General features: G+C 30.0%; 1 protein-coding gene across 1 annotated transcript; it reads left to right on the plus strand.

Moving 5' to 3' along the window:
* Nucleotides 1-1,918: 1,918 nt before the first annotated feature.
* On the plus strand, nucleotides 1,919-10,914 carry LOC129968906 (slit homolog 1 protein-like). The gene is made up of 5 exons (XM_056083244.1): nucleotides 1,919-1,983; nucleotides 3,657-3,942; nucleotides 5,373-5,755; nucleotides 9,048-9,196; nucleotides 10,740-10,914. The coding sequence occupies exons 2-5, from the start codon at nucleotides 3,676-3,678 to the stop codon at nucleotides 10,880-10,882; spliced, it is 942 nt and encodes a 313-aa protein (XP_055939219.1). The 5' UTR covers nucleotides 1,919-1,983; nucleotides 3,657-3,675; the 3' UTR covers nucleotides 10,883-10,914.
* Nucleotides 10,915-13,556: the final 2,642 nt, after the last annotated feature.

Consider the following 13,556-nt stretch of genomic DNA (forward strand, 5'->3'; position numbering starts at 1 on the left):
TATTAATTTAATGTGTACATAACTTTAGTATTAATATTTTATGATTCAAACAAACTTACTTGATAGTTAAACTCGTAGCAATTTTTAATCAAACCTTCCGGCCTCACCATTTCAGATCAGTGGCTCTAAGTTCGAGTTCAGTCGTATTAACGCACCGTTTTAAAGCAACACTAGGGCTATTTTGGGACGGACCTCGCAATTTTGAATCTCGGTCAGATGACGAGGACGACACCTGAGCTGGCACCCCCTCTCCACACCACACCAGCGGGAGGACGTTTGGTCATGACGGATTTAACGTGCAACAGACCCCCTTACACGACGGTTTTTCGGTGGAATCGGGTCACGAACCTGAAACCCTCCGGTTCAGAAGCCGAGACCTTACCACCAGGCCACCGCTGCCCATCAGTGGCTCTAAATTGCCGTCTAGTAAGGAAACCACCACTGAAATGGATTATGGGTGTAAAGCTGCTAGATTGTACCATTTTTGCCTGCTTGTTTATAAAATTCGGATTCCACTGATCAAACAACAACAGAAAACACATTTCGGAAATCTTTAAAGACATGGTCAACATCAGGAACTTGTATTCGAATAATATCACCAATTTAAATAGGCTCTCACATACAATCTCGATTCCTAAAGCAAACAGGAATACATTTCTTTTTTATTTCCAGGATTTTCAATTTTCGTACTGCTGAATGTACGACGAAAGAAACTGAACAATGTATAGCGACGCTTTATTCCATAAAAACGCACAGTAAAAGTACAATCAAGGTGCACATAAAAATCCATACTTGTAAAAATCCACAATATACAAGTAAACAATAATCTTTAATTATATTGTCAAGTAGGTACTTTACTGTGGAACACAATGACACGCACAAGAAGTAGAGCTAAACCAATTTATTAACTCAACTCTGAACTCAGAACACAGTGACTGACAGATCTTCTGCTTTTATACTAACAGGGAAAGTTCCAAAATACTTTTCTGGAGACAGTAAGAAAAATCCTTAACTAGTATTATATCTTAGTAATCTAAACTTATCTAGTAAACTAAAGAAAGGTCCAGAATCTGCTGAAACATGAAATAAAGGAAAACATAAAATCAAAGAATTAAATATCTACACAAGCTGTGAATCGCATTGTTTCTAGCGGGATTTGAAATTACGATCTCTTGATTATGAGACCAGTGCTATGACCATTCGGCCATGGAGAGTCTACAGCCCATGTTCAATGCGACAATATAACAGTAGCAATAAACAAACTCGACGTTCAGCAAACAGAGAACTCACTTTGCGATCAATACTCCAAATATGATTTTCGTGAGAGAGTTTTGTCTTTCATGGGCTCTCAACTGAGTATGAAATTTTCCAGATCTCGGATCCTAATACAAATATTGTCATAATTCTTGCAATTTCCAGAATCTTCATTTTTGTTGGTGACATTTACTTAATATCCATTAAGAATATCTGTCTTTATTTTTCAGCCATGAGTCCAACATTGCAAGAAATAAATATCCCAGATTCTTAACAAATATTGTTTCTTTTTAACACTAGAAGCACCATATTATTGTGACCAAATCTGAGATTGTGATGTATTTCTAATGCTATAATGCAGGAATTTAATTTTAGAATTTTTTTCCTTGCTTTTGTTTTATGTAGTATAATGCGCAACGAGATATAAAGTTAAGTGGAGTTATATTTCACTTGAAACGCACAGTAATGTGATATAATATCACATGAATTGACTCCAATTGTCATATGAGATTTTTGAAGGTGACCTGTTTAAACTACTGGAAAGCATATCAAAATAACTGATGATCAAAAAGTTAAAAATTATGTAAATTTAAACAAAAACAAATCAACTGATGAGGATTGTGGGAAGTAGCAGGTGTTAGATAAGAATGTTTTCTGCGTTTTCGGAATGTTTTTCTTCTGTAAAGCGAACAGAACATTTCCAGCCGCCGAACGATTTCATTTCAAAAAGTAAGTTGATTTCCGAAAGAATATTTTTTCCTTGCAGAAATATTTGCATTCATTTTTTTATTTTATTTGAAAAATTAAAAATATAGATAGAAATAATTCGTGAATTCTACGAAAAAATCTTTCTTCTATTAAATGTATATGCATATTCTTCTTTTTGTTGCAATTATACTTTTTTGTTTTTGACCAATATTTGCAAAAAATCAAGGAAAACTAAAATATTTTACATTTTCAGGCTATTTGATGCAGTTGCTAAAATTGAATAAATGTTATTAAACATTTAAAAAACCCATAAAACTTCAAAACATATTTAATAATATTTAAAAATTGTTTTTTTTCTATAAACTTTAATGCCTAAATTTGCCATTTTTTCATAAAAGAAATTTGATTAATGTTAGTTTATTTCATTAAAGTCTAAAAAATTATATTTATTATACTAACAAATGAGATATAAAATTGTAAGTTAAAAAAAGTATTTCTAGCCCTACAATGCAATTTTAAACTCAAATTTTATACAGCAGAGAGTTTTTGATATGGATAACAATAGCATTTTATGAAAACAAAAACTACCAAAACAAAGAATATGATTGTCTATGGGTCGAGGTTTTTAAAAAAATTTATCATATGTTTGCTAAATATTCACCACATTAACTTTATATTATTAACTAACCGTCTTTGGAAGTCAGTGGTTTGTTCATCTATATAGCATTAATAACTCAGTTAAATCAGTAAAATTCAAAATTGCCTATTGTTTAAAGTAATTATTATGGTATCTCATCTTCAGTTATTTGGTTTGGCACTTTCATTATATGTTCATTTTTCTAGAAATTCTGTACACTTACGTATTTCCGATGACACTACACTATTTTCTACTTTAACCCTTTCTAAGGCCGTGGGAAGTATGCTTCCCACCAAATTTATCAATCTTTGTATGAATTTATGTAGGTTGGCATAAGTTTTGACAAATTTTTTTAGAAAGACAGAAACTTAGAGGCTTCAGTTCTTTATCTCACACAAAATGATGTGTCTTGGTTTGTCACTTAATTATTAATTAATCAAATTAAATTTATCTAATAAGCTAAATGAATCCCTCTTCTTATTCTAATTTTAAGCCTAAAAATATTTTAACATAATATGACTAGAAAAAAAAATGGCCCTTTAAAGGGTTAAAAGTTCAAGAACATATTATTAGTAAATGGATTAATTTATTTGAATTATGATTCCATACATATGATGTTGGTTGTGAATTTGTGAAAAGTAGATGCTATTGAATACATAATATTGAAATGATGAATTTCAATGGGAGGAGGAGGAGGGAAGTAATTAGACTTAGTGGTATTTTAACTTCTATTTCAGTTGAAAAGTTTATTGCATGACAGAAGAATTCTGCTTAAAATTTAAATTTTAAAACATATTTTAAAGTTTATATATTAGTGTCTAAAAAATGTTAAATATTTTTAATCATAATATAATCTGAGAGAACCAGCAAGACCTGTGTAATTTCGTACTTTAAATGGAGAAAAGAATTTTTATTCCAGTAAAAATTAATTTTAGTTTTTGCTGGAAAGAAAATGTTTTATTAATTTTTTCCCCTGAGAAACTTTTGTTCCTAACAGTTATACACCATTTTACCCTCCACTACTAAACACTATAACTATAACCGCTTCACTTTTCAGGTGATTTGACAATTTCACCATGATTATTCTATGGTTTCCATTTTTCACAACGTTATTCTGGCCTGTAATATGCACTTGCCCTCCGGAAGAAGACATTGCACCTCACTGTATATGCAAGGACTTGGGGGACGGTCCCATGATGCTCTGCAACAATGTAATGTCAACGGACGAACTCTTTCCTCTCATCAAGTCGACCGATTCGTACGATATGTTTGCCTTGACTCTCATGAATTCTGCACTTTCTTACATACCTAGTGATTTATTTAAAGGAACTCAATATCAGAAGGTAAGTGTTGTGATTTATAGATTTATTGGTCGCACGGGAGGGGGTATCTCATAATTGAGGAGGAGAAACTCAGGTATGGTGGTTAGTTCTCGCCACCCTCGTGGGTACACGGAAAGGTGGAGGTCTGCCTCCTCCGATCGATGACGGGACGTACTTCCATAGGGAAAGGTTGTACCGTGGCCGGTGATGGCCCTTAGAACTCAATCACAGTCTCTGCCAGTGGTGCTTTTGTGGCGGTTCGTCATTCAATTTTTTCCGTGTGCCTTCAGATGGGTCGGAATAGTCAGTTTGTGACTATAGATTTATTATCGGTTATTAGTTTACCTGTTCTTCATTCATTTGGAAAGGCGGCAATTCATTTATTATTAGCCGCCTTTAGAGACCAACTGGTGACCAAGAAATGTAGTTACAATTAATCTGAATTGATTTTCTGAATACATACCTTGGTAATCATGATTTATTCAAAAAAATATTTTATGTATGAAATTGAGATAAAAAAAAAGGACCATATTGTTCTAAATAATTGTCACATCCTTTCTGTTTATTCTGTATGTAAATCTTTCTACTGAAGGCCAATACCACGACATTTCAGTACTCTAAAAAGATATTTGTCTAGGTGAATTAATCTTCAAATAGCACATTGTAACTTCATTTTTTTTAATTCTTCAAATCATTAAAAAGAAAATATTTTAAATTTAAAAATAATTACAAATGCAATGGTTTTGGAAGTTATTTTAGAAAAAAGATAAAATCATGTTTAATTTTTTTTAAATCTCTTCAAAATGCACATTTTTGTCCTCCAAAGCATAATTGCTCTAAATTTTGTAGCATTAGGCCAAACAATCTGATCTATAGAACCACAACAAACAGACAAATGCCATTCTTTCTTTGAGCATTCTTTTTTGTTATTAACAGAGATAGATGTAAACGGATCAGAAAATAATTGGGGGAAAACCTTTCTTCTTAAGCTTCAACAATAGAAGAAAGCCAAGAGAAAATGCATGACGCAATAATAGAAATGATTTGAAGGTCATTACGACAATGAAACGCATTATTAAAAATTGTACAAAAAAATATTTTTTAAACAAATCAAAACGGCATGGCGACCAAATCGATATCACTAAAAGGTCAGGTTTTATGAATTTTAAAATGGTATAAAAATCAGTTTTATACAATAATATTTTTTGAAGTTACAAAAAATAAACGCCAATATCAAACTTAGTTTTTAATTCATTAAAATTCCAATTGAAATTTCAAAAAAAATGCGCCTCCTCAATATTTTGGTAACTCTAGTTCCAACACTGTGGACTGCAGAGAGCCAACAAATACATATGTTCTATTACTATTAGAAGATACCAGTTCATCTAAAAACGGCTTTATTTAAAAAGCATCGTCTGCTGAATATACATTTTTGTCAAATTAAATTTCAGATCCGCTTTGTCAACACCCAAATCATGTCCTTGTCGGATGATGACTTGGCCTTCGTCGGTCTCGAAGACCGTCTCGAGGAACTGCGTGCCACAGACGCACACTACGTCACCCAGTGGGACTGGTCCCAGCTGAGGAACCATCGACGTCTAGATCTCATCGACATCAACCTCATCTCCATGCATTCCTTGGATCAGGAGTTTCCCGCCCTGAAATCTCTGACAGCTTTAGGTCTTATCAAAGCTGAAATATCATTCATCCATCCGACGGCTTTCAGTAAACTAGAAAACTTGCAGATTCTGGACATGAGAGATAATTTAATAACTGAAGTGAGTCGGTCCCTGTTGCCCAATCCAGCTCATCGACTTAGATTGATGGATTTCAGGTACTGGCTTTCGGTAGTTTATTTTAAATTTTATTTTTCAATTCAAGTTATAATTTTAATACTTCTTCATAATAAACACAATTACAAATAAATATGGAATTTTTAAGCTCCATATAATGACGGAAATCGATCGATGGATGTCCACGCCCACGTGGAAGCATGAAAAAAAAAATATTATAACACAATCGAAACGTATCCGAGGATTGCACTTATAGAACTCTGCTGAAAACAGCAAGACAACTTTAGCGTTCAGAATGCAGTTAGAACAATCAGCATCCTTAAGAAAGCTTCACTCGCTTAAGAGCACTTCGCCCGTTCTATCTTCTGACAAGAATGCGAGTTTTCTATAAGTATCAAATTTTAATTTCTAATAAAGATATCACCATAATCACCATTTTCCAGAATCCTACATTTTGTCGTTCAAGATCAGAGGTCATTGACCTGATATCCATTTAAAATGTCTGTAAATATCTCTTTTCGACCATGATTCTTTCACTGCAGGAAAACATTCTGCAAATCAATAAGAATGCATGACCAAAGCAAGCTTTATTAAAGGCTTGTCCAAATTACTACACTGGAGTACTTGTAAAGTAGAAAGTATAGCTTTCTAGATCTCCATCGAGCACAATATAAAATATTGTGTTTTTATCACAGTATGTTAAAACGTATAGAGAAAATAGACTTTGAGCTCGGATATATTATATAATGGTTTTAATTCGGATATTCAGATTAAAACCAATTTTGTTCATGAATTATCCTTTATTTGTTCATAAATTATCTGTAATTCTGCAAATCAATAAGAATGCATGCCCGAAGCAAGCTTTATTAAAGGCTTGTCCAAATTACTACACTGGAGTACTTGTAAAGTAGAAAGTATAGCTTTCTAGATCTCCATCGAGCACAATATAAAATATTGTGTTTTTATCACAGTATGTTAAAACGTATAGAGAAAATAGACTTTGAGCTCGGATATATTATATAATGGTTTTAATTCGGATATTCAGATTAAAACCAATTTTGTTCATGAATTATCCTTTATTTGTTCATAAATTATCTTTCATTCTGCAAATCAATAAGAATGCATGCCCAAAACAAGCTTTATTAAAGGCTTGTCCAAATTACTATACTGGAGTACTTGTAAAGTAGAAAAGTATAGCTTTCTAGATCTCCATCGAGCATAATATAAAATATTGTGTTTTTATCACAGTATGTTAAAACGTATAGAGAAAATAGACTTTGAGCTCGGATATATTATATAATGGTTTTAATTCGGATATTCAGATTAAAACCAATTTTGTTCATGAATTATCCTTTATTTGTTCATAAATTATCTTTATTTCTGCAAATCAATAAGAATGCATGCCCGAAGCAAGCTTTATTAAAGGCTTGTCCAAATTACTACACTGGAGTACTTGTAAAGTAGAAAGTATAGCTTTCTAGATCTCCATCGAGCATAATATAAAATATTGTGTTTTTATCACAGTATGTTAAAACGTATAGAGAAAATAGACTTTGAGCTCGGATATATTATATAATGGTTTTAATTCGGATATTCAGATTAAAACCAATTTTGTTCATGAATTATCCTTTATTTGTTCATAAATTATCTTTATTTCTGCAAATCAATAAGAATGCATGCCCGAAGCAAGCTTTATTAAAGGCTTGTCCAAATTACTACACTGGAGTACTTGTAAAGTAGAAAGTATAGCTTTCTAGATCTCCATCGAGCATAATATAAAATATTGTGTTTTTATCACAGTATGTTAAAACGTATAGAGAAAATAGACTTTGAGCTCGGATATATTATATAATGGTTTTAATTCGGATATTCAGATTAAAACCAATTTTGTTCATGAATTATCCTTTATTTGTTCATAAATTATCTGTAATTCTGCAAATCAATAAGAATGCATGCCCGAAGCAAGCTTTATTAAAGGCTTGTCCAAATTACTACACTGGAGTACTTGTAAAGTAGAAAGTATAGCTTTCTAGATCTCCATCGAGCACAATATAAAATATTGTGTTTTTATCACAGTATGTTAAAACGTATAGAGAAAATAGACTTTGAGCTCGGATATATTATATAATGGTTTTAATTCGGATATTCAGATTAAAACCAATTTTGTTCATGAATTATCCTTTATTTGTTCATAAATTATCTTTCATGAATTATCCTTTATTTGTTCATAAATTACCTTTCATGAATTATCCTTTATTTGTTCATAAATTATCTTTCATGAATTATCCTTTATCTGTACATAAATTATCTATATTATTTTTTAACGTCGAATTTGCAGAATATTATATTTTTGGGTAATAAGGTAATTTTTTTAAGTTTAAATTAATCCTGAATTAAATGTAACAGTTTTTAATTTATGAACTACAGTTTTTTTATGCAATAATGAAAATTTAGCATTAATAAAAGTTAAAAAATTAGAAAAAATTAGTATTTATAAATTTAATAATGGATTGTTTTCAATTTTTCCAAGTAAAATATATGCAAAAGATAATAGGAAGCACTAAGATGGAAGCAAGTTCATTTTTTTCTGGATTTCTTGATACGAAAAAATAAAATATTATATTTACTAGATGAGGATTATGAGAAATAAAATGGTCGAATTTTCCATTTGGGGAGAAATTAGTTACATTTTGATTTATTTTAGTTCTTTTATATTCTTAATAATAACTAAAAAAAATTAATCATTTTTATAAGAACTTTGTAAATTAAACCATAACGCGCTAATTTCCAAAAACTTTTTTAGAAATCATTTTTAAGTTATTTTTTGTCAGAAAGAATTTGTTAAATATTAAGAGAGAATTTAGTAATATTGTCATTGAATATTAAACTATGATATTAGTCTAAAACGTTTTCATTAAAAAAAATGTTAGTTGTTTTTCGTCCATATTAAACAAACTTGTATGACGAACAAAATAGTAAGAAATATTATTTGTTATGAATTTATTATTTGTGATGATGAATATTTTTTTCAGAATTTTTTAAAATAATTTATTTGCAGTTGAAATCTGTAAACGATTTACAAGATTTAGAAGTACAAATCAAAGTTATTTTATTTATGAAGCGATAAATATATACATAAATGAATAATTTCCTTCAGAAGATGCATTAAAAAATTTTCTTTTTTTTTAAATATATATATATATTACTTTTAGAAACTGTCGAGCTTAATTTCTTTCTTGAAAAAAAAATCAACCTTTGTTGTGATAGTTATTCTTTATCCAAAAAGAATATTTAGCTTTTTGAAGAAAAAAACTTGTTATTAATTTTTTTTAGTGGCAATCAATTGACTTCATTACCAGAAAATATGTTTGATGGCATGCCAAATTTGAAGGAGTTGGAACTTAACTTCAACAAATTCAAAACTTTAAATGAAGAAACATTTTTGTGGCCTTTTGAACATCTACAGTTATTGCAATTTAAAGGTAATATTTTTAAATACAATTTATGCATTATTCTCTCTGTAGTTAGAACTCTTTATTTTAATAAATTTCTAAAACAAAATTTAAATAACTGATTTTCTAGATGATAGGAAAACGTGAAAGAAAAATACAAAACTTTTAAACGAATAAATTATTGTGAACAAAGTTAACAACAAACATTACATTGGAAAAATAAAATGATAAAATTAAAAAATTTTTGTTAAAGTAATGGAAAAATATTTTGTTAGTTATAATTTAAAATTTCAGAAAGTATTATAGAAAATTGTTCACAAAGTAACAAATAATTAAATTCAATGGAATTTAAAATTTTTTAAATGACGGAAATTTGTTATCTGACATTAATTGTAATTTTAATTAAATAGTCTAAGAGACTAGTTCTTGGGTTTTGCCAATTGTTTCAAATATATAGATGCTAATTTTTTCACATTGATTAATTCCACACCAAATAACATCACTACTTTTCATACAACTATTATTTAATAAAAACTCAACTAGATGAAGGAAGAAATGTTAATTGTATTTTATTTTCTGTAAAACAATGTATTCTATATTCTAATGTATGTATTATTAATTATTATATTATATGTTATATTTTCTGTTTTAGGGAAGAAAAGAGCATAAACATCATCTGAAAAAAATCTAATGCAAAAAAATTTTTTTTACAGATCGGTGTAATTAATTATTGCAATAATTTATTTATTACATTTTTACTTTCTTGTAAAAGAAATATAGAGAAAGTATTCTAAACGGTTGAAAATTCGAACTTGAGGTTTTGGCCAATCTCCACGTTTTATACCTCCATGAGTTCACAAAACACATTTTTGGAAAATGTCTGTCTCTGACAATGATAACTCAAAAACGCTTTGATCAAGATGGATGAAATTTGGTTCAAGTCCTTCACATAATATTTGTAGATTTTTGCCCAATTTTAAGCAAAATTCGTTCAAAGGAAATCTGTCTGTCCGGCTGTTTCAATATAAGTTATCACGAAAACTACAAAACGAGGAGAGCTAAATAGATGAAATTCGACACAGAAATTAAATATCTATAAACTAGACACCAATTAAATTTTAATTCAATTCCAACACGAGATTGACCATCTGTCTGTCTGTACTTTCAGAAACATGTAAACATGATAACTCAAAAACACACTGAGTTAAATATATCAAATTTGTAATGTTATTTTGTGGCTACAAGCATAGCTCTGTGTAAAATGTTTGTTTCAATCGGTTGGTAAAAACGCAGATAAAATAGAAATTCCATCTTCGATACTATTAACCGCATACCAAAGATTAATCATCAAAAACCTACCAGTATTATCACATTATAGATTAGGTAAAAAGTTAATATTTTGTAACTATTGTACGCCACTGTCATTTAAGACGTTCTCTGATATAATACCTTTATTAGAAAAAATGAGATAAAGTTTTTTTTTTGGGGTAGGAGGCACTCTCATTGGGTCTTTAATGAAATTTAATTCAAATCAAGTCTAAAATCTTTACTCAAATCCGCCTTTTCCTTTTAGGTAATGAATTTCTCTGTGATTGTCGTCTGAAGTGGCTGGTGAAAGTCGGTAAGCCCTTCTACTTCCAGGGTAGCTGCTCCCTTCCAGAAAATCTGAACGGCATGTCACTGAAGGATATATCAGAAAAGATGTTGCGGTGTTGATCGGCTGATTGAAAATAAAATTTGTCGTTATACTTTTGTTGCTTATACCTTGATTCCAATATTCTTAATATTTTAAATCGTTGTCAACCAAAGGATCTGAAATTCCAATTACAAAGTGTGTCCTCAAGTCTTACAAGGGTAAATAGGGTGAATAAAAGATTAGTTTAGGGTAAATAAAAAGACAAATAATTAAAAAAAGACAAATAATTAAACTGTTTTCCCTTTAAATACATATTCTTTATTTTATAGAAAATATAAATGCATATTTAAATAACATTTAACGCGGAAATCATCTGCTGAATATCCGGTTAGAGATCCAATAAACTCGAAAACGAAAATGATGTCTTATTCCAGAAGGAAACAAAACACAGTAGTAAAACATAGCAGGAATGTACGTAAAATGAGTATTCTTAGAGATTAACAACGCATGAAAAAACATTGTTAAATAAATCATAACATTGTTAAATAACAGCAAAACCATAATAGTACTCAGAGTGCGGCTAGAGCAACTTTTTCTTGTGATTGCTTTTATAATCTTCCAGTAGAGTAGGGAACTTTCTATAAGGATCTTTAGATCTCTGCTCCAAATAGAGATACTACAATAATTCTTGAATTTTCCAGAATTTTTATTTTTATCGCCAGATGCTTTCCAAGTTTCCAGACAAGGTTGAAACTCATTGATGTGGTACCCATTTGTTATTCACTAGGAGTATCTCTAAATTGACCATTTCGACGATGAGGCTAACATTGCAGGAAGGCAATATTATAGATAATGTGGAACTAATAAAATGTTCAAGCCCCAAAACAGAATATAGACAAATATCCAATAAATGCAAAATATATTGGAAGAAATTAGATTATCGATACAATTAAAAATTTATTCGATTTCCACCTAAATAGTTTATAATAAAAGGCCATAGAATTGAAAAAGAACTGTTTAATAGCTGCAAATATTTCAAATTCCATTTAATTTGCTTAAAAAGTAAGTGAACCTCCTTCTTTTTAAATCATTCCCAAATTTTTAAGTTTTGTGGATAAAGCATGGTTCAGATCAGCAGTTCCCGATTTTTATTCTTTCTTATACCACTTAATTACTCCCGAGTGTTCCACTTTTGCCATACTCTCAGCTTCCATCTCCAATCAACAAGGCCTTCGTTCGTGGACGCATTTCAAGCATTACACACTTTGGGTAATTATAGAGTTATTTTAAAGTATTTTTCCACGCAAAGTTTATATGAATAAAGACAATAGGCAGTTCGAATTGTATTTAGACAGGTAAAATACATAATAGCATTTTTATTGATTTAAGTTGGTGAGTTGGTTATCGAAAATTGGAATTTAAGTTTACCCTCAGATGTGTTATAGAAACACGGTTGTTGGGGGGATGATAGTTGAAACATCAGTTTTTGACTTTTAAATAAAGAGATTTTAAACTGATTGAAAAATTTAAATTTAAAAAATTGGAGGTGTTTAAAAGACCTAAAAAATGAGCTGTTGGACGTTATAATACTTTAATTAAAGAGCAAATTTTAAAGAAGCAAATTTCGAAACACATGTTTCTTTTTTTTTTTTTAAGTCAGAACAAAATTTTGGAATTCCGCATAAGTGTGTGGTGCACAGAAGAGAATAAAAATGGTAAAACCTGGAGATTCGTCAAAATCTCGAATGTTGAATTTTTTGTCGATTGTTATTCTCTTTCTATCTATATATATGAGAAACTAAAAATCCAAATTCACCTACACAAACTAACTATATAATAATCACAAAATGTAATTTTGGTAAAAATATTTCTTTCCTCTGCTCCATCAAAGAAAGAATTCTGACAAACCATTTTCAGCGTTTCCATTTGTCTCTAAACTCATCTTAGGAAATCGTTCGCACGTCAAGGAAATGATGAAGTCGATGCTTAAATATTTAAGACACTTCAAAGCAGATGATATCATTTCCCTCCGGCAAGATTAGATGAGATTGTATTGGAAATATCTGACATTGCATTTTTGAGTGGCTTCGTGAAAGATGATTTCTTAATACTGTCAGAAATACGTTGGGAATTAGTTATATTACCGAATACTTTTGTAATTGATCCCTTAATTTTAGAATGTGTGATAGTAAAAATATATTTATATTATATAATAATATAAATATATTAATATATTTATCTTCTAATAATGATAACTAATATCATTATTATAACATAACAGCATTATAAAATCTGCTCCATAACGTCTGCGATAATGCCAAATGGCATGAATGCTAAAACATTCAAATTTATAAGCCAAATTATTATGCATTTAATTTTATATAACTTTCATTTCTTGAAATTATTATATAAAGAAACAAAATGTTTTTTATTTGGTATCTGGAATTTTTGAACTGTTTTTGAAAATATAGGAGGGCATAAATGAATATCTTTTATTTCCAGGGGTATTAAAGAGACATTAAACAAAACTGTGTTAGAAATAATTGTTGAAAATTTAAATTCAACACAGGTATAAAAGTACAATCTGAGCAGGTGTTTGTTCCACCAATAACAACTGATGTTAAAGAAATTAAGCATACTTGCAGTGTTTCAAACTTCACATCAGACATGCTTACAGAAAGTGTGGAACGTAAAGTGCTTTCACGGACGATCTCGATATCTTTCGTGCTTCTGAAAGGGCTTACAAGGAATACT

Source organism: Argiope bruennichi, chromosome 5, assembly GCF_947563725.1.
Source record: "Argiope bruennichi chromosome 5, qqArgBrue1.1, whole genome shotgun sequence".
Classification (NCBI taxonomy): Eukaryota; Metazoa; Arthropoda; class Arachnida; order Araneae; family Araneidae; genus Argiope; species Argiope bruennichi.

Bases quoted from the DNA above. Each gene is read 5' to 3' on its own strand.
- LOC129968906 (XM_056083244.1), top strand. From the start codon at position 3,676: ATGATTATTCTATGGTTTCCATTTTTCACAACGTTATTCTGGCCTGTA. The intron at 5,756-9,047 runs GTACTGGCTTTC...AATTTTTTTTAG, and splicing joins CTTAGATTGATGGATTTCAG to TGGCAATCAATTGACTTCAT. The intron at 9,197-10,739 runs GTAATATTTTTA...TTTTCCTTTTAG, and splicing joins ACAGTTATTGCAATTTAAAG to GTAATGAATTTCTCTGTGAT.